Source organism: Punctularia strigosozonata (assembly GCF_000264995.1).
Source record: "Punctularia strigosozonata HHB-11173 SS5 unplaced genomic scaffold PUNSTscaffold_14, whole genome shotgun sequence".
In the NCBI taxonomy this organism is placed as follows: domain Eukaryota; kingdom Fungi; phylum Basidiomycota; class Agaricomycetes; order Corticiales; family Punctulariaceae; genus Punctularia; species Punctularia strigosozonata.
The window spans coordinates 451,397-470,469 of record NW_006767446.1 but is presented as its reverse complement, the minus strand read 5'-3'; the positions used below and the strand labels follow the sequence as shown (position 1 = coordinate 470,469).

Here is a 19,073-nt window from a genome sequence, read left to right as displayed (position 1 = left end):
TGCACATCATAGCAACGAAGTGGAAGCGGCGGGGTCGCTGTGACGAAAGTTAAGGTGGCGAATCTATCCGCGGGTCGTCTCTTTCTTTGGCGCGGGGTCGGTCGGTTGCGTCCCAAGATTATAGGGTTCCAGCAAGCGATCCGCTTGTTCGTGTCGTGCAGATGTGGAAGATAGGAGAGAGAGAGAGAAAAGGAGTGTGTCGGCTGGCTGAGGGCGAGGCGAGGAAGACGGGACCTGGGCGGGGACAGCACGGGAGACACGGCGACGGCGGGGAGCGTCGAGCGAGAGGGGGAGAAACTCGGCCGGGACCCCCGCCGAACGTTTTGCCTATTTTTGGCCAGAGATGCCGATCCGGTGGCGGCGGGCGCGGGGCGGACTCACCCTTTGTTTTAAGCTTTGTCTTTTTTGTGACCTGTTCCCCGTGTTCTTTACTCTTGTCTGAACAGATATGTTTTCTTGGGCAGCCTTCGCTGTCGATGTGCCATAGAATATGCGACGAGCTCTTCGCGGACCTTTGAACGATGTAATAGCTGATCGCGAGGTGCAGGGGTCCGCCGTGCCGTAGCTGGGATACTTGTTCATTTGTCGCTATCCTCGTCGACGTGTGTTTCCCTCACTTGGACGCGCGCACGCACGCACGCACGCTTGATAGGCTGTGAGTCGGCGCTGCCTTCGCCTATCGTACTCTGGTATCCATATTCTCCGGAACTCGCAAATACCGAGGCGAAAAGTCAACGCCGCCACCTCTGGGCGCCGCGCGCCACCGCAGTCCAAACTCTATACTCGACGGATATTCTGGGCGATTTGCAAGCGAATAGGGATGTATCCTCGAATCGTCGAATGCTGGATCTGCGCGACAAACGAGCGACTTCACACCCTGCTCCATCAAGGCCATTGGTAATACTAGCACGAAGGCCGTGCTCGTCGTTGATGGAACGAAGCGACTCCCACCTTTAAGTATCCAGGCAATCTGACAGATGCAGAATACGCTTTTATCGGCGCCCCAACCTCGTGCATGGCTGATTATCGCGATCAACATTCTGATAGGCGCCCTTCCGGGCGAGTGGATGATTGACCTCGTAGCGCCGGACCTATTGACAGCATCGCCGCCCGGCTAGTCTTCTCATCTCTCCCGGGGTTCTTTTCTTGAATGGTCTTCCAAAGGTTCTTGTTCTGTCCCCATTGGGATGATCTCGCAACGAACAGGCGCACCTTTTCGCGAATCACAGTGCCAATCGTCTCGCACCACTGCAAGCCCCAGTTCTCTCGGATCTGCGTCCAGAAGGCTATCATCATACACCTAGGTATGTAAATACCACGCGATGTCTCGCATGCTACCCAGAGAGCTCGATGGGCCTTCACTCTATCTCTGGTGGCTCAAATTTGGAGGCGGACGCCGGACGCGTTAGCGTATAGGATTCAGCCCCTTCGGACGAAGTTCATCGCATTACTGGAGGCTGCGTCATGGCATTGACTGTCAACCTATGAAACACAGCCCTGCGGCTAATGACAATGATCTCCTTCGAATCCCCTACGGCTTGGCGCATTGCGTCGTTGCCTGCCGCCTGGATCGACGATTACCTCAGGCGGCTTTGTTTGACGAGCGCATGGCTACTCGCGCTCGAAGCCTTTCCTCAGCTCCGAACGCATAAGTATCGCGCACGATCCTTGTGCTCGCTTCAGACCCCTTTCCTGCAGCAATGATCCCGCCAATAGTGGACAGGAAGCTGTACTGCTGCATCTGCGGAGGGCCGGCGTGTCTCTCGTTCAAGGTACATCACCCACGAAGAAAAAATGCGTTCTCCTGACCGTTGAACAACTGCCCGAATCTCGTCGCCGACGACATCTCGTGGTGGACACGCTCCCGCGTGACGGTCTACGCCAACTGCCTCAGCCCTCCGGGGACATACAGTACACGAGCCACTTCCCTCATCGTCCACACCCAGGCCCTCTAACTTCATCCACGCCACAGCCGTCCTCCGTCCAAGCCGTCTTGTTCACCCCAAATGCCGCGCCTTACCCCCTCTTCCGTCGACCCGCACCCGTCGACATGTTACCGCGACGACCCCATCTGGCGCGCGCCCGACGCCCGCTCGCCGCTCACCGGCTCCAACTTGTTTTCTCCCGCGACAACTCGCACCAATACGTCGCGCACGGGCCCTGCATCCGGCTCGCAGCGTTCCCGGTCAAAGGAAGCCCATCCCCTCTTCTTTCCCAGGCCCCGGCCCCGGCCCCGCAGACCCCGCCCGGTTCCTCTGGGGCGACGCCAGCTCCTCCCGTCTTCCCGTACCCCTGCCCCGCCGACGTCCTCCTCCTCCTCCTCCTCCACCACCTTCTCCCCCACCTCGCCGCGCGCGCACGTCCTGTGCCTTTCCTCCGCTGCCGGCCCGGGCTCGCGCAGCGCGCGGTCTGGTTCCCTCACGCCCAGAAGTGCGCGTGTTCAGTACGACGACGGCCCGCCCCTGCGCTCTGGGGCGTGCTCAAACGAGAGCCGCACGGCGTCCGCGCTTCGCGTCCAGTTCGCGTCGCCGCGCACGAGCGCGTGGCCAGTCCGAACATAAGGAATCGCCGCCGCATAGCGCTCAGCGCCGAGGTCATTCGCAGATCCTTGCATCACTTTTCACCGGACCGATGATAATGCCTAATTGGCGGCCGACCTGAGCGTAAGACGGATAACGTATCAGTGGTGCTTTCACTGCTCCGTAAAATCCTAATATAATACCTGGCAACACTATCCTTCTGCCCCCCTCCTGAGTGTCGACGAGCGACTTCGGCGCCTCCCCGTGGGGGTTTCCGAGGTCGGACGTCGATTCGCTGCTTTCCATAACTGACAAGCGACGACTACGACATCGGTCGAAGTTCGTTAAGGATGATATTGGGCCGCTCTCTGGCCTCTGCAAGCCTTGCTCCCGCATATCGTATTTCCCCTGGGTCATCGACTATGGAATGCTCAGTGCTCTACTCACGTCCGTCGTCGACTTGGCCCACTTGGTATCGGATTTCCAATTTCGTCTACATGCCGAATCTAGGCCAGGGGGGCTACCTCTTCCAACGCTATGGTGGAGTATCCAGGTCCTCCACCACGCTGCTCTGCTTCGCTGTCCGTCGTATTCCCAAATATAGCCCCATAGGAATCAAACGAGCGTTCGCGATTACCGAATGCGACGCTACCGTCCCGCATCTGCGCTTCGACGGTAATTTACATCGCCCGCCCAAATGTGACAGGCGCGACAGCTTCGTGCCTCTCGGAGGCAGCGACCGGCCGCTGAGCTGTGCACGCGACGCTCGTGGCGGCAGATCTCGCCGTCTTCGCCGCTGATTTTCAACGGCGCAGGCACGCTCCATACTCCACCGTCCGATCGAAGGCACGGGATCGCGATGCAACACCCCAAGATAGACATGGCCATACCGAGCGCGGCCTCCTTCCCCTCCTCCTAGTCGGCCCAGGCCTGTGGAGCTCCAAGCGTCTTCCCTCTGGAGATCCTCCTCGACCACTTCGATGTGCCTCTCGAACGCCATGGCAGGCTTGCGGTGGCACCGGAAACCCGACCGCTGAGCTAGCATAGCAAACCTGCAACCGCAACGCTCTCGCGAACTACCATATTCCGGCTCGAAAGAAGGAGCAGAGAAACGTATAAAAGCCGGCACGTCGCGACGACAACAGCCCCAGAGCCAACGCCAACCAGCACCTCAACCCCTCTATCGTCCTTCAACCCTTTTTCACACCCAACGATCTTGTACGCAGCTTCACCGTTTTGAACCGCTCGTCCGTGGCACTGAACCCAATCGTACAGAACCAGAACAAAAAAACAATGTTCCGCTCCATCGTCGCTGTCGCCGCCGTGGCTGTCGCGCTCGCCGGATGCACCGTCGCCGCCCCTCAACAGCCGTGCAACCCGCTCCTGGACCCGTCCTGCAACGGACCTTGCATGGGTGCGACGAAGATCTGTAACAATCTCGGAGACCTCACCTGCTGCCCCGGTTTACGCTGCGAGATCGATGCGTTGAACAGCGGAGTGGGTGTTCAGTGTCCTTTCGTGATACAGTGACATCCATGGCTAACCGCGATTTTTTTTTTCTTTCGGCTCAGTTCTGTGTTCAAATTTGATCGATATGCTTTTATTCTATTGGGGAATTGGAATGGTTAGCTACATACATAACTCAGCAAGGTCAATAACGTGGGGTACATGTCGTCGGTGTACTTGTTTCTGTGACACATTGCGTATAGCATGTGCGTTGCCATCTCGGGAAATGCCGATGGTGGGGTTCCGCTTGCTTCCGCTGTCACCCGCATCGGTGCCTTTTAAGTTGGGTTGAGCTTTGGAATGGATTCTAACCATCTCCCTCGAGCTTCAAAGGCTCAACTGGTTGTTGCACAGGGGATATGCGAATATGAGAACTCCGCGACCCATAACTGAGCTCGAACTCAATCCATGGACTTCGCGGCTTCTTTGACTGGAATCGGTCTCGGGCGCAGGCGATAAACGCGAACGGTTACTTTGATACTTATGGCGCGCATGCCGGCATGCCCCCTTTCCAGACATACGAAGCGATGTCGTTGCGGTCCCATTTCTCCCCGCTTCCGCGTCCTTCAGCGTCTTATTGCAAAGCGCAACTTGTAGCATCACCAAGGGCACTCGGGTCTTTCGCGGTAAGCGCCCGTCCCTAGCATAGACGCGATTGCGGCGGAACCACCCCAGCTTAGCACTAAAAGGCAACTCTTCGGACAGGCACTCACCATTAGCGCGGAGTGAGACTCCCTAGCGGAGACGCTTATGGGGGGCCCTCTATATATACGCGCTATATCTTCGCGTCGCCCCGTTCCGTCACCTTCACCACCCATGCCGCTCTTCGCTACCTACGGCCCGACGACGGTCGCCTTGACTGCCGGAGCGTTCTTTCTGGTAGCGCATGTGAGCGAGCGCGCGACGAATCCTTCCTGAACGCGCCGCAGCTCGCTGACCTTCCTCCGGCGCAGATCGTCCGACGCTTCTTTCTATCTCCGTTGAGAAAGATACCAGGGCCCAAACTCGCCGCCCTGACGGACATCTGGCTCATCTGGAACAGTACGCACACCATAGTCACTCGCACGTTACGACCTCTTCGCTCGCTCAGATTCTTTTTTTTTCGTCTGTAGCCATACAGTCCCGAAGCGCGGCGGCGATCAACGAAGCGTTCAACGTGCGTGTGGTTCCACACCTGCGCGAACGCCGTTCGTGCCCGCTGATCCTCCTGCGCAGGAGTACGGCCCCATCGTGCGCATAGGCCCGAACGCCGTCGCGGTGCGCGGTCCCAAAGACCTGAAAGAGATCTACACGACGCACAAGTATCGCAAGGACGCGCGCGTCACCCGCGCCCGCCTGCACGACCTCCAGAACATCACATCCGTGACGTGAGTATGACCTTTTTCTCTCTATCTTGACACATAATTTATAAAAAAACCCCGATTTTTTGACGACGCTTTTGACGCGCGATTTCGTGATTGCGTGCGAACACAGAGAACCCGCCGCCCATGGCCGGATGCGCCGCCTGACCAACCCGCTCTTCGCGAGCGACAGCCTCCGATCGCTCGAGCAGCCCCTGGTGACGACGCTCGAAAAGCTGTTCGGCGTGCTCGACGACAGCATATCCTGCGGCCGCGCACTGGATATGTGGCCCGTCAACCGCCACTTCGCGTTCGACATGTAAACGTCTCTCTCTCTTTCTCTCTCTCCACCCCCCCCCCCTCCCCTCCCTCCTCCCCTACTAGAATGAACGTCTCTCTGACGATCTCCGCGACGCAGATTGGGAGAGGCTGCCTTCGGGAGGGACTTTGGCGCGCTCGCGTGAGTCGCCGTGCGTTTCCGTCTGTACGCGGGATCGGTGACTCCTGACCGTGTCTCTGTCTCCGCTTGCAGCTCCGGCAAGAACCCGCAGTTTATGGTCGACATGGACCTGGCCGTGACGGCGATCGCGATGAAGATGTCGGTTCCTCCCTGGGTGTACGCGGCGCTGCGAAAAGTCCCCGTGCACTCGTTGCGGAACATCGTCCAGGCGGAGGAGCGCCTGTTGGAGGTACGCTCGAGCACCACGGGCTCCTGGGTTTTCTCTCGTCTGATGACGCGGCTTGCACTCAGTTTGGTCAAAACCTGATAAGGGAGTACGAGAAGGGAGGTGGCGGAAGCGGCGAAGAGAAGGGGCGCTACAACATGATCGCCCACTTGTATGATTCTACGGACCCGGTGACCGGAACGAGTATGTCCGAAGAGATGCTCGTGTCCATGGTGCGCATAGTTTCTATATTGCGCCTTGCGCTGATCGATGACCTGTTTACGCAGTGTGTCACATACATCATCGCGTGAGTCCTACACGGCCCGTTTTGCATTCAACGCACCGACGGGCTATCTCGAACAGCGGCACAGACACCACCGGGACCACCCTGTCGTGGTCCGTACCCCCCTGCTTGCGCGCCAAGGTAGCCCGTTGACGTTCCTCCAGGCTGATGTGGGCGCTTGCGAGCCACCCGCACGTCTACGACACGCTCCGCGCCGAGCTCATCGCAGCCTTCCCCGATCCCGGCGCGTTCCCCGACCTGGCGTCGCTCCGGAAACTGCCCTACCTGACCGCCGTCATCAAGGAAGCGCTGCGGCGCTACCCGGCGACGCCGATCTACCTGCCCCGCGTCGTCCCCGAAGGCGGCGCGGTGCACCAAGGGCACTATCTGCCCGCCGGGACGGTAAGCACGTTCAGCCTCGATATAACGGGTTATTCGCCTTTCCATTCGGGGGTGCTGATAAATGAAATGGATCGCTGGCAGACGATAGGCTGCCTGTCTTATGCGATGCACCGCGATGAGGAGTTCTTCCCGAACCCGGAGGTGTACGACCCTTCCCGCTGGCTCGAAGAGGTAGACGGCGTCCTCAAAGTGAAGAACACGCCGGAACTGACGGCGTCGTACATGCCGTGGTCGACGGGCGTGCGCTCGTGCCAGGGACAGCCGTAAGTCCCCCCCCCCTCAGGTTCTCGGCGCCGTTCCGTCTGTCTTTAACCGACCGCTATTTCTTTCAAGGTTTGCCGAGCTTGAAATCTACACCGTGATCGCGAACCTCGTCCGGCGGTACAAGTTCAAGCCGGGGCCGCACGCGACCCACCAGACGATGAAGTATGTTTTCGTTCCTACGTGGTTGCTGGTCATCATGGCTAATGCGATCTACGCTGATACAGGGACGTTGACCTTCTCATCTTGAAACCGAAAGGGCACAAGGTGGAACTCGTCTTCGAGAAGAACCCGTACTAAGATGTAAACCTTGTCGTTCTGCCAAGAATCCCGTACATAGATCTGAAGGCTCGCTCTATCAGCTGTGTCACTACTATCGTTGGATTGCAGACATGCTGAAGCATGCGCTTGTCTCTCGTAATCAATTTTTATCTGGATCGTCTTGGACACGGATGTCCACTCAAATGAGGCATCCTGTGACCTTACGGTCATTGTGATCGGCGACTTGTCATTCTGGTTAAGATCGTGGCCATAATTAGGATTTACAGTCAGATAAGTACATAGTCCTCTGTCAATCTCGACTCTCACTCGGACGCAAGAATCGATGAGTTTTGGGTTACCCATTCCACGTCCTCTCATCATAGCATAACAAGCTCTCAGTTGATCCCGAGCAGCTGTGACTTGATCTGCAACGCCTGTTGCATAGCAGCTCAATCATCCTGGCCTCGGGCTCGATGAACGGGTACCCACAAGTTGTTTAGAGTAGAAGCGGGGTCCAAAAAAGTCCCCTGCAGCGAACCAAAGCTGCGAAGGTGATTGGCATTAGTATGTTACCGCCTGTTTAGATATAACACCGTACACCCTCTTGTCCGGAAGGCTTATAGCAGCCCCGGAGCTCGCCTTCCTCATCTACCCCCCATACCGGCGACGTTTTGTCGATGATGCTCCCGAATATCTCGCGCACGCAGTCCCGGATGTTCTTATACCCCGTTCTGCATATTCAAGGAAGAGGTTTAAGATCAATTCGCTCGCCTGTGAGGGAGGCGCTCACGCGTAGATCAGGGCGTCTACCTCCATTTCGGATCCGTCGCCAAAAACCACCCTCTTCTCCTCCAACTTGGCAATATCCACGCCATGCTTGATCTTGACCAATCCGTCCGTGATGAGCGCCGCGCATCCCACGTCGACCGCTGTACCCCTCACGTGTCAGAGTCTGTAAAGTAATGTTCATTTGGTCACGGTCACTGACTGAATCCTAGGTAAAACAGACGTCAGACACCTTTGCGAACGCCGATGGCAGCACCGTCAAAAGCTCACCCCCCAAACTGGTCAATACGCCCCAATACTGGCCGGCCCCCTCCGGCCCATCATTCGTCGCGAACCCTGCCCGATGCAAGCCCTCGATCATCTCCCGATCGAACTCCCTCGCCTCCGCCTGCTGCGCCTGCAAGATCGTCTTAAGCAGCCCGAGCGGCGTCGCCGCGCTCCGGAGGTCTAAGACACCGATAGGCACGTCCTCCGGAAAGCGCCGCTTGAACAGCCTCTCGGTGTTGTACGCGATCGAGACGACGGTGGTCGACGAGCGCTGGAGGATGGTGACCGAAGACGCGCCGCGGTAGACGAGGTCCTGCGCGACGTCCGCGGCGGTCGTCCCCGCACCGACGATCAGCACGCGCTGTCCGGCATACGCTTGGCCGCCGGGGAAAGAGGAGGAGTGGATCGCGGGGCCGGGGAAGGCGGCTTGGCCCGGGATGGTGGGTACGAGCGGGTCTCCGAGCGTGCCGGTGGCGAGGACGATGTGCGCGGGGCGTAGGACGCGCTCGGATCCCTCGCGCACGACTTGGACGGTCCAGCGCTTGACGGCCGGGTCGTATGTCGGTACGGGCAGGATCTGCGAGTTCGTCCAGACGACGAGGTCTTGTAACTTGGAGTAGGACTCGATCCAGTCGGCGAGCTTGTCGCGCGGGGTCCAGGTGGGCCACGTGGACGGAAACGAGGCGTACAAAACTGAATCATCCGAGTCAGCGTAGACATCCTCAAGCAACGGACATGTTACATTGATGGTGCGCCCGAGGCGTGTGCAGTTTCAGCGAGGGGTATCTGGATATGTATGGTATAAGCTACGGCGGCGCAGATCATAACTCGACCAACCTTTGGCGCCAATTATCGCCGACCTGAGTGCGGACTATCAGCGTAGGCGATCGTCTGTGGTCCATGGTACGACCCACCCTAGAGTTCTTCTCGATCACCAGCGCCCGGATACCCATCCGCTTGAACCGCGCAGCGCACTGCAAGCCGCTATGTCCTGCGCCCACTTTCGAGGGAAACAACATTTCAGGAGGCGCCGCTATCGAATACGTACGCTGCACTTACGTATAACGACCTCCGGCTCCTGCTCTATCTTCTCGACCTCGCGCGTCCGCAACTCGCCCCAGGTCACCGTACGCTCCTCGTAAGTGTACCCGCCTCCTTGGTCCTCCTCGTGCCCGCTGATGTCGTCCAGCATCATGAGGACCGTGTGCGCCTTCCACTCCCCCTCCGAGTTTTGTACGAGGTTGGCCAGCCCGCGGCACGGGCCGACGGCGTTGTGGAACGCGAAGGCGGTTTCTACGGTGGGCACCGGGCGCCCGGGCACGAAGGACGGGAGGATACCGCGGCCTCGTTCGAGCGCAAGATTGCGCACCCTGGCATTGGAGAGTGTAGGCGCCAGGTAGGCGGAGATGGTGGGGGCGCCGTGGAGCGAGCGGAGGCTCCAGGTGAAGGTGAGCAGGTCGCGCAGCCAGCCGTCGGGTAGGAATAGGGAGACGATCGCGTCTACATCGTTGGAGGCGAATGCGTTGTCCAAGGACGCAATCCAGGAGGTCGAGATTTGCAGAGCTTCAGCATCGGTGCCGGCGACCATGATAAATGTTTGCTGGTGGTCGTGCCCTTCACGGAAGCGGCTGGTCTTGCGTGTTTATCACCGGACGCGGTTTCTCAGAGTTCCGATGCGCGGGTCACCTAATTTGTTAAAGTGAGGCCACGATGGTACAACATATAGCGATGTGAGAGCGTACTATAACTCGAGAATCTCAGAAGCTTCTGCTGCGCGGATATTTTTGGATGGTTGGGAGTCCGGTGATAGGTGAGGGCTGCGATGCGTGCACGAATTCGGTGCCGATGCTGTTCGCAGCTCTTATCGTGAAAACGGGATATCTAGGTTATTCGCAGTGGTAGGCATTGGGAGTCCTGCAGACTGTGAGCCACTTATCTGAACGAAGAAAAGTTCTGGGTACCTTGTTATCAGCATCGGATATAGTATGAGAGTTCTCGCGCATAGTATACCTAAGGTGACCTTGAGAGGATGACACAGGCATAGAAACATATCTTGTGCTGTAAAGCGGGTCATATTCCATGTTAGCTATCTCCTTCCGAAGTAAGAGGAAAAGGGGTCGAATGTGTAATCATGACCCATGCTGCTCGACAGCCTGATCTCTAAAGGACAGTTACCTTGCGTGGAGTGTTGCGAGGCTCAGCGCTCTCGTCTACCATACCCGGAATGCAGAGACAGAGCACTCATAATGCGCTCTTTACTTTTCAATCCCGTAGCCGTTTAGCAGTCTCAGCTCCATGGACTTACCAACCGGTGACAGTGCCAAGAATGCCATGATGCCCTTGCCTGCTGAATAGGAGTGCCCAGAGTCGATCGCGGGCAGAATGCAGTCATCAGATATGCTATATGAAAGACAAGACATCTCCCAAAGCTGTTGAATCGACCCGCAGGTCATTCGCTTTCGAGGCGGGGAAGTAGGGTTGGTACACCGCCGCTAACGGCGCTTAGCCAGCCGCCATAAACACCCGGATTGGTTGTTGGTCGCAGCCGCTTTCACGTCGCGTTCGATTAGGCACAGTAGCACTATTACGTTGGGCTCGGGGCAGGTAACGCGTTGGCGATGAACAAGCAGGACGAGGGGAGCGGAACAAGCTTGAACGAGCTGAGTCTGAAAGTCGGGCGACCCCACATTTCGTCACCTCGGTGGCTGACGCTAGCGTCGCGTCCGTACGGCTGAAAGGCCAACAGCTCCGCGCCGGCCACGCAACAGCCCTATACATCGTTCTAATTTACTCCTCCTCCTCTCCCTCCTACTGCTCTATACCCTCTACTTCTCACCAGCACCACGACAGTACACGCGATAACCATGGCGACTAAAGTGAACTTTGGCGCAGGCTCCGTCGAGGTAGGCGCGCCTGCGCAACCCGGCGAGAGCCGTGCGCGCCGGCTCGCCATCTGCGCCGACAAGCTCATCGAGCAGCCGCTCGAGGGCATCGAGACAATCCACGACTGCGTCCTCTATGCCGCGCGGACGCACGGGACGAAGAAGGCGCTTGGCTGGCGCGACGTCGTCGACATCATCGAGGAGGAGAAGGAGGTGACGAAGCACGTCGGCGGGAAGGAGGTCAAGGAGACGAAGAAGTGGAAGTACTTCCAGCTGAGCGACTACAAGTACTTGAACTACCTCGAGGTCAAGGAGGCCGTGTCCGAGGTCGCAAGGGGGCTCGTCGACCTCGGCGTCACCGCGGACGACATCTTCAACGTCTATGCGTCTACCAGGTGCGTCCGACGAGCGCGTATCTCCCTTTACGGCTACTGAATGGGCGCACCGTTCAGCCTAAACTGGCAACTCGTCGCGCACGCCTGCGCGTCCATCTCCACAGCCATCGCGACCGCCTATGATTCGCTAGGCGAAGCCGGCCTCACGCACTCGCTCAACGAGCCGAACTGCGTCGGCGTCTACACCGACGCCGAACTCCTCCCCGTCCTCGCCAAGGTCATCGGCAACACGCCCTCGCTCCGGATCGTGATCTACTCCGGCGAGGCCAAGCCCGCCGTGCTCGACTCCATCCGGCAGACGAGGGAGAACATCCAGGTGCTCACCATCGACGAGCTCCGCGCGCGTGGCAAGCCGCTCTCCCCCGACACGACCAAAGATCGGTTCCCGAAGCCGTCCTCGGTCGCGTGCATCATGTACACCTCGGGCACGACCGGCGCGCCGAAGGGCGTCGTCATCACGCACTCGAACGCGATCGCCGCCGTCGGCGCCGTGTACAAGCTGCTCGGGCACCACTTCAACACGGACGATGCCTTCCTCGCCTACCTCCCGCTCGCGCACATCCTCGAATACATCGTCGAGCTCTGCCTCTACTTCGTCGGCATGACCATCGGCTACGGCCGCGTCAAGACGCTGACGGACCAGTCCGTCCGCGGCTGCTCCGGCGACATGGTCGCGTTCAAGCCGACGATCATGGTCGGCGTTCCCGCCGTGTGGGAGCTGATCCGGAAGGGCATCGTCGGCAAGGTCCAGAGCGGCGGCGCGGTGACCAAGAGCGTGTTCTCCGGCGCGTTGACCGTGAAGAGGGCGAAGGTGCCGGGGCTGTCGCAGGTCGTGGACGCCGTCGTGCTCAGCAAGGTCAAGGCGGCGACGGGCGGTCGGCTGAGGCTCGCGCTGAGCGGTGGTGCGGCGTTGAGCAAGGAGACGCAAGAGTTCCTCAACCTCGCGCTGGTCCAGCTCTTGCAAGGTCAGTATCGGTCAGACATCTCGCATGTGATTCTTTGCCCCGTGTCTCATTATGGTTTATTATCGCTTTTTTGTGTGTGTTGTCGTTCGATGACATCATCATAGGGTACGGGATGACCGAGTCGTGCGGCATGTGCGCCATCCTCCCGCCGGAGCTGATGCAGTACGGATCGGTTGGGCTACCGGTGCCGGCGATCGAGATTAAGCTGTTGGACGTGAAGGAGGCCGGATACGATGCCCAGGGAAACCCGCCCCAGGGCGAGGTGTGCATCCGAGGGCCGGCGGTCACGAAGGGATACTACAAGCGCGACGACCTCAACAACGACGAGTCGATCTTCACCAAAGACGGCTGGCTTCGGACGGGTGACGTCGGCCGGTGGAACCCCGACGGGACGCTGAGCCTCGTGGACCGGATCAAGAACCTGGTCAAGCTTCAGGGAGGCGAGGTGAGCTCAGCCACGCACGTTACGGTGTGGATTGTTCTCTGACCGAACGCGGGGCCATGCGCATACAGTACATCGCGCTCGAATCGCTCGAGGCGACGTACAAGTCGTGCAACCTCGTGTCCAACATTTGCGTGCACGCGACGACCGACGCCAAGCAGCCGATCGCGATCGTCGTCCCGAACGAGCACCATCTCAGGCACGCGCTCAAGTCCCTAACGGGCGTCAACGCGGACGCGCCGCTGCGCGAGCTCTGCCATGACGCGCGCGTGAGCGAACTGGTGATGAAGGAGTGCAACGCGGCGGGGAAGAAGAGCGGGTTCAAGACGATGGAGCTCCTCCAGGCCGTCGTGCTCAGCGACGAGGAGTGGACGCCAGAGAACGGGATAGTGACCGCGGCGCAGAAGGTGCAGCGGAAGAAGGTGGCGGAGAAGTTCGAGAAGGAGATCAAGGTATGTTTTGAGGGTTTCAGTTGATTTCGTTCGAGGATGACGTTTGACGATTGCTGGGTTCACAGGAGGCGTATAAGAACCAATAGAATGTCCTCGTTGATGTCTTGGCGTACATCTTTTTGTTCTGTTATCTCTTGAACAATCGCATCGCATGTAGGATATCACGGTCTCCTGTTAATACTGCTGGTCTCCCAGAATTCATACGCTGCTATCCCCGATGTGCGGTCTAGACCTCGATCTATTTGTCCTTGCTGGACTCAGTGCCCAGGGGCTCCGAGTGTCGGGGCCCTACCTCGCCTAGTTCCCCTATTCATGGTGATTCGTCGTGGACCTGCAACACAGCCGTCATGTCTCAGCGTGCTCTCTCTCCTCACGAGGCGGCCTCATACTACAACGGCATTCACAGCCAGAGTATTTCATTACAAACTACGTTTGTACATTTTTCTTTATGGAAATCGATATCAATTGTTAAAATCCCCGTCAAAATTGGATCTTTACTTGAAATAGAGAAGTACATTATGTCTACGTATGGAAGGTCACCTACCATATTCAAATATATTACTACACTTTTGTTGTAAGTGCAAACCACGTTTGGACAGCAATCTGAGGATGAAGTATAAATCATCATAAAGAAAATTGTACAAATGTAGTTTGTAATGAAATACTTTGGCTGTGATTGTCCCGTGCTAGTATACCGCTCCGACTTCGGCACTACGCCAATTCCTAAGCTCAAGTCCAGCGAGAGAGTTTTCAGCCTCCCCGTCAAGTCGGCTCGCGGAGTCTTCGTTACCCCGCTGAACGAGGTGTGGGGCACTGTCGCGGTCGCGAGGTTCTCGGCCTCATCAAGGCTCGCAATATCCAGCGAGCCTCGATTGTTCCGGCGCGATCCTTCACGCATGCGGACCAGTGGTCATATGGATCGGCGTCCACGCCAGTGCTGCTGGTTCTTCCAGACATTATATCATTTATCTAATGTGGCTTCTGCGACAGTCTCGCCAACTACACCTGTTTCAACCCCCAGTTCTCGAGCCATTTTTCGAACAGGCCGGCGATCTTGATGTGACCTGCCACGCTCGGGTGTATGTTTCTGCGTAGATATCCGATGAGCAAACATATGCTGACCTGCAGAGATCAACGTACCCAGGGAACACGTCCTCGTAGGTCACCCATCCTGTGGTGTTTACAAGGAAGACGTTTCTGTCTCCTATATCGTGCCGGGCTTTGACGATTTCTGGATAGACGGTCTCGTAGTAATAGCTATTAGGGCCATCGGGTTGCGGCCAGCCCCACTGATCCGACTTTTGTTAGGCGCCACTGCTCCAGGATGAAGTGTACAGCGCTTACAGGGGTGAATACGAAGACCGGTTGCGTTGGGTACAGCGTCCGTAATCGTGTCAGGAAGTTGTCGTACACCTACGCAAAGAGATGTCAGGTTGGGGTCTGGGGCATCACGTTTCATGGGGAGCGACCTGCCTGGAAGAACCCGGTGTCGGTAACGTTCTGGCTTGCGTCGTTCGCACCGATGTGGACGACGACGTGCGTGGGCGGTACGTCGCGTGCGAAGTTCCAAGGGGTGGTGTAGTTGTGGTCGGTCGTGTAATAGTACCCCGTGTCCTCCGTTCTGAAGAACTCGAAGGACACGCCGTGGACGTTACCGTACGACGGGATATCCTGCGATGATCGTCTGGGTGACTTATCCAGTACAATAGAGGTTTGAAGGACTCACGCTAAGCGTGGCGCCTGGTTGGGCATTTATATTATGCTCGGCCCCGAAGAACTCGCCTGTGAGGAAGGGCCACGCTTGGTTTACGCCATGGGGAAGGTACTGGCCCGCAGAAAGCGAGTCGCCGATGAACTGGAACGCGAGTTTAGAGCGCTCGTAAGGCAGCAGCTTTGCGCCCTGGTGATAAAATATGGTCAGATTCGGCGTGTCCGACACATCAGTTGATCTGCGATATACTTTATTCAGCGTGATGCTTTCCAGGTTGATGCGGTTGTTCTGCCAGCCTTCGACATTTATCCTCACGAGCGTTGAGCCTGATTTCTCCCCCTCGAAATCCGGAGATGAAGGCGCGGAAAGCGGAATGACGTTAGCGCCCTCCGAGACGTTCACCTGGTAGAATGGCGAGTTGTCAACGGACACGCCTACTGAGGCCAAAGGCGATGTCGTGTGCGAGCCGAGGTTGAGCGTCAAAGCCGACAAATCCTGGACGTTCAGCTTGAGCCCAGAATCTGCCCTATGCGACAATTCGCTCAATCAATGATGCTTAGGGGGGGGGGGACGGTGAAAGGCTGGGGGAGACATACCACCATGTACCCGGAGAACTGTCCCAGCGTCCATGGTAAAAGATAAGAGGGTGCGTGTTCGAAATCGTCACAGTTTGGTCCTTAGTCGCGTCAATGAGGGGGCTTCCATGTGCGGTCGATATGATCGCGAGCAATGTCCATATCACGCAGAGCCGCATCTTGAAAGTAAGCTGAAATGAGTCTCGAGGCTTCGATGAGCATTTTATACGATCACGTACGCCATGGCGCGCCGCCGCGAAGTCGGAGGCGAAGCGGCGTCAATGATGCCTCGGGGGGTTCACTTCGCCGAAGATATTCCGTGCATGGTCTGCAGGTGTCAGGTCCGAAGTGAGTCCTTGCAATCTCGAATCAAGGTCATATGGCCATGCAGCGTGACATTGAGCGGGGCAAGGTGTATTGGTGCTCACTTCGGTGCGCGGCGTATGATAGCACACGACCGCGTCTTCAAGGGATGGAATCCCGAGAGAACGAGCAGAAGCCTTCCAGCAGATGTCCGATTTGCGACAAATAGCCAGACCCAGGTTGCAAGGATTAGTCCTCGTTCCATCAACGACTTCGCTTCATCCTTCAATCAAGGCCGAAGGGACTGAGATGGCTACAACCAGATATTATGGGTACCGATACCATAAGAACGTAGTTGAAGATTCAGGGACGCATGTTTTGAACGACTGGCCCAGCTAGAACCATCGTCTCGAAAACAAGCAAAGCGAACGATCGGTAACCGGTAACCGCCGGCAAAGATGATAACCGGACTGATGACATAAGCGTAGCCTCATTGTTACGAATGTTGCACTTCTCTGGAATTGCCCTATGTGGAACGACCGAACCAAAGCAAATACTCCTTACTTGGCTTTCTTTACTGGTCACCCGGTCAATATTCAGGGCCGAGGATTTCCCCAGAAAAGGATGTACTGCCCGTTAAGCCGTTCTTCGAGTAACGCGAGGTACACACGGTCTGACGCCTTCGTTGTTGCGCGGCGCTTCGGTACTTGATGACTGGATCTCCGGCACTTAATCTTCCGCCATAAGGATGTCAGACTGTGCTTGTGTTTGCGCCGCTTACTCTGCGACGTAAGCTCGCAAGACCCCGATGTTAGGAGGCACAGACCGTCTTCAAGGATGTTAGAAGAACCGATTGATCACAACAGACGAGTTCGCATCGTCGTCAGTGAGTTGATCAACCTCGAGATCATGTTCGTGTATTGTGCTGCGGCTGAATAGACTACGCGCAGTTGGAGCCGGTTATGCCGGCATAGCCCTGGCTTGTCGTCTCCCAGCGCCCCCACCATCTCCGCCTATCTGGTGCCTACACTCTCCAATGCCAGGGTGCGCAATCTTGCGCTCGAACGAGACCGCGGTATCCTCCCGTCCTTCGTGCCCGGGCGCCCGGTGCCCACCGTAGAAACCGCCCTCGCGTTCCACAACGCTGTTGGCCCGTGCCGCGGGCTGGACAACCTCGTACAAAACTCGGAGGGGGAGTGGAAGGCGCACACGGTCCTCATGATGCTGGACGAAATCAGCGGGCACGAGGAGGACCAAGGAGGCGGGTACGCTTACGAGGAGCGTACGGTGACCTGGGGCGAGGTGCGGACGCGCGAGGTCGAGCAGATAGAGCGGGAGCCGGAGGTCGTTATACGTAGGTGCAGCGTACGTATTCAATAGCGGCGCCTCCTGAAGTATCGTTTCCCTCGGAAGTGGGCGCGGGACATAGCGGCTTGCAGTGCGCTGCGCGGTTCAAGCGGAGACCACAGCGTCTTGCATTCGTGCCTGAGACAATCCAGATTACAATTATTGGCTCGGGAACGGTTGGACAGTTGCGGAGAAAGAACGACGCGAGGGCGAAAGAGCATGGTATTTGCCGCCACTCACACCGTGAACGGGCGATGCATTCGCTACCATTGCTCAGTAGGTGAGCGAGGGTAGTATTCTTGGCGTGGACGCGTGTACTCTACTAGTAGTAGTATAGCCGTATAACACGATCACTCCAAGCGTGCCCTCCAGCGAGCTCCCTTGAGCATGAGCGCCAAGGCGACGCCGCTTCCAAGCCCCGCGAACATGAGCATCTCGTACTGAAACCCGATGCGATCCCCCAAAATCACGGCGTAGAAGGCGAACGTCATACCAATCTCTTGACGAATAAAATTGAACAATTGCGAGACCTGTGACGACGGACGTCAGCGCTATGATCTGCGCAATTCACGTTGCAGAGGAAGAGTCACCTCGCTAGCGTGTTCCTGATAACAGTCGATGGAGTATGTATAGCAGATCGTCTATGGCAAGGTGCGTGAGAGAGCCTCGACCTTCACGGCACTGAGCATGAGCAACTGACCGTGATGACCTGCAAACCGAAGCAGGCGATGCCTATACCTATGACAGCACCCAACCAATGCACCCCATCTTTGGCGATGCAGAAGCCGTAGATGAGCAATCCGGCCTTGAATTCGACATATTAATACGCTTTAGAAAACTAAACCTCTCTCGATGGACAGCGTACAGGGACGAGTATCGCTCCGGTCCAGATTGCTTGCAGTCGGGCCTCTGGATGACGGTCATGTTCTTCTGTTACACTCCGCGATTTGCGTTTCAAGATTGCATCGATGACCATGCCTCCTGCAAGCTGCGGCATAATTACGGATAAGCGTGAGGCATTGTACAGATAGAGTCAACCTTCCATATACCTCACCCAAACACCCCCCAATCAACAGAGCAAGTCCATAAGCGAGCCCCGTTTGAAGGACTGTGAACCCAAATCGATTTTTGAACACAGCGGCGGCTGTAACGGCTTGGTGGTAATGAGGTTTCGCGGACGATAGATGACGCATTCTGCAGAGGGTGGTGTGCTTACCAGGGAGAATACTTGCAAACCCGTATTGAATAGCGTAGTAGATTGCGGGAAACAAGACACTAGGATATCGTGCCATCTTGATAGACGGTATAATGAAGTTGGACAGGTGTAGTTTCTTACCCGGGTACGTGCTCCAGGGGCGAAGGAGGGAGGTATAATCCCATAAAGTAAATGGCTCAGGCGGCCGTTGTCCCGCCCCTAAAGTGATTAGGTGCGAGACGCGTAGAATGCATGCGGGAAACACGAATGTGGTCTATAGATAGCCACTCACAATTACTATAGAGTACAACTTGCGTGACTACAATCATAGTAGCCGATCCTTAGATATGCTAGTTTCTTTCCCAGTACTCAGAACTGACCCATATTAGTATTTAAATATTTTTGGTAGTGTAATAGTTTGTTTATGTACACATTTGACTGTCTACTACCCTATCATGATCACATAGCATGGATTAGACGGTCAGAGTAGTCTAAATACGCCTCAGAAAGAGGAAA

General features: G+C 56.9%; 7 protein-coding genes across 7 annotated transcripts; 4 read left to right on the top strand and 3 right to left on the bottom strand.

Annotated features, from left to right (window-relative positions):
- Nucleotides 1-2,006: 2,006 nt before the first annotated feature.
- PUNSTDRAFT_137879 (uncharacterized protein) lies at nt 2,007-2,561 on the top strand (the record flags this gene model as incomplete). Its single annotated transcript, XM_007387538.1, has 1 exon — nt 2,007-2,561. One exon carries the CDS (start codon nt 2,007-2,009, stop codon nt 2,559-2,561), a length of 555 nt encoding a protein of 184 aa, XP_007387600.1.
- A 2,280-nt stretch (nt 2,562-4,841) lies between these two features.
- On the top strand, nt 4,842-7,276 carry PUNSTDRAFT_137878 (cytochrome P450; the record flags this gene model as incomplete). Its single annotated transcript, XM_007387537.1, has 14 exons — nt 4,842-4,913; nt 4,979-5,066; nt 5,138-5,181; nt 5,241-5,392; nt 5,499-5,684; nt 5,784-5,825; nt 5,898-6,054; nt 6,117-6,263; nt 6,318-6,337; nt 6,394-6,426; nt 6,478-6,715; nt 6,797-6,978; nt 7,049-7,141; nt 7,204-7,276. 14 exons carry the CDS (start codon nt 4,842-4,844, stop codon nt 7,274-7,276), a joined length of 1,527 nt encoding a protein of 508 aa, XP_007387599.1.
- A 356-nt stretch (nt 7,277-7,632) lies between these two features.
- PUNSTDRAFT_137877 (FAD/NAD(P)-binding domain-containing protein) lies at nt 7,633-9,878 on the bottom strand (the record flags this gene model as incomplete). The annotated part of the gene is made up of 10 exons (XM_007387536.1): nt 7,633-7,671; nt 7,727-7,780; nt 7,836-7,968; nt 8,028-8,166; nt 8,226-8,231; nt 8,294-8,983; nt 9,033-9,076; nt 9,128-9,150; nt 9,205-9,290; nt 9,350-9,878. 10 exons carry the CDS (start codon nt 9,876-9,878, stop codon nt 7,633-7,635), a joined length of 1,743 nt encoding a protein of 580 aa, XP_007387598.1.
- Nucleotides 9,879-11,026: 1,148 nt separating this feature from the next.
- Nucleotides 11,027-13,643, top strand: PUNSTDRAFT_122512 (acetyl-CoA synthetase-like protein). The gene is made up of 5 exons (XM_007387535.1): nt 11,027-11,567; nt 11,625-12,532; nt 12,637-12,977; nt 13,046-13,426; nt 13,492-13,643. The coding sequence occupies exons 1-5, from the start codon at nt 11,155-11,157 to the stop codon at nt 13,510-13,512; spliced, it is 2,064 nt and encodes a 687-aa protein (XP_007387597.1). The 5' UTR covers nt 11,027-11,154; the 3' UTR covers nt 13,513-13,643.
- Nucleotides 13,644-14,032: 389 nt separating this feature from the next.
- On the bottom strand, nt 14,033-15,891 carry PUNSTDRAFT_107489 (uncharacterized protein; the record flags this gene model as incomplete). Its single annotated transcript, XM_007387534.1, has 7 exons — nt 14,033-14,513; nt 14,567-14,715; nt 14,771-14,839; nt 14,900-15,097; nt 15,153-15,326; nt 15,387-15,663; nt 15,734-15,891. The coding sequence occupies 7 exons, from the start codon at nt 15,889-15,891 to the stop codon at nt 14,426-14,428; spliced, it is 1,113 nt and encodes a 370-aa protein (XP_007387596.1). The 3' UTR covers nt 14,033-14,425.
- Nucleotides 15,892-16,852: 961 nt separating this feature from the next.
- PUNSTDRAFT_137874 (uncharacterized protein) lies at nt 16,853-17,395 on the top strand (the record flags this gene model as incomplete). Its single annotated transcript, XM_007387533.1, has 2 exons — nt 16,853-16,926; nt 16,966-17,395. 2 exons carry the CDS (start codon nt 16,853-16,855, stop codon nt 17,393-17,395), a joined length of 504 nt encoding a protein of 167 aa, XP_007387595.1.
- A 317-nt stretch (nt 17,396-17,712) lies between these two features.
- On the bottom strand, nt 17,713-18,359 carry PUNSTDRAFT_137873 (uncharacterized protein; the record flags this gene model as incomplete). The annotated part of the gene is made up of 4 exons (XM_007387532.1): nt 17,713-17,892; nt 17,953-18,003; nt 18,063-18,167; nt 18,228-18,359. 4 exons carry the CDS (start codon nt 18,357-18,359, stop codon nt 17,713-17,715), a joined length of 468 nt encoding a protein of 155 aa, XP_007387594.1.
- Nucleotides 18,360-19,073: the final 714 nt, after the last annotated feature.

Coding starts and splice junctions, on each gene's coding strand:
- PUNSTDRAFT_122512 (XM_007387535.1), top strand. CDS start 11,155: ATGGCGACTAAAGTGAACTTTGGCGCAGGCTCCGTCGAGGTAGGCGCG. Junction 12,978..13,045: donor TCAAGCTTCAGGGAGGCGAG/GTGAGCTCAGCC, acceptor ATGCGCATACAG/TACATCGCGCTCGAATCGCT. Junction 13,427..13,491: donor AGTTCGAGAAGGAGATCAAG/GTATGTTTTGAG, acceptor CTGGGTTCACAG/GAGGCGTATAAGAACCAATA.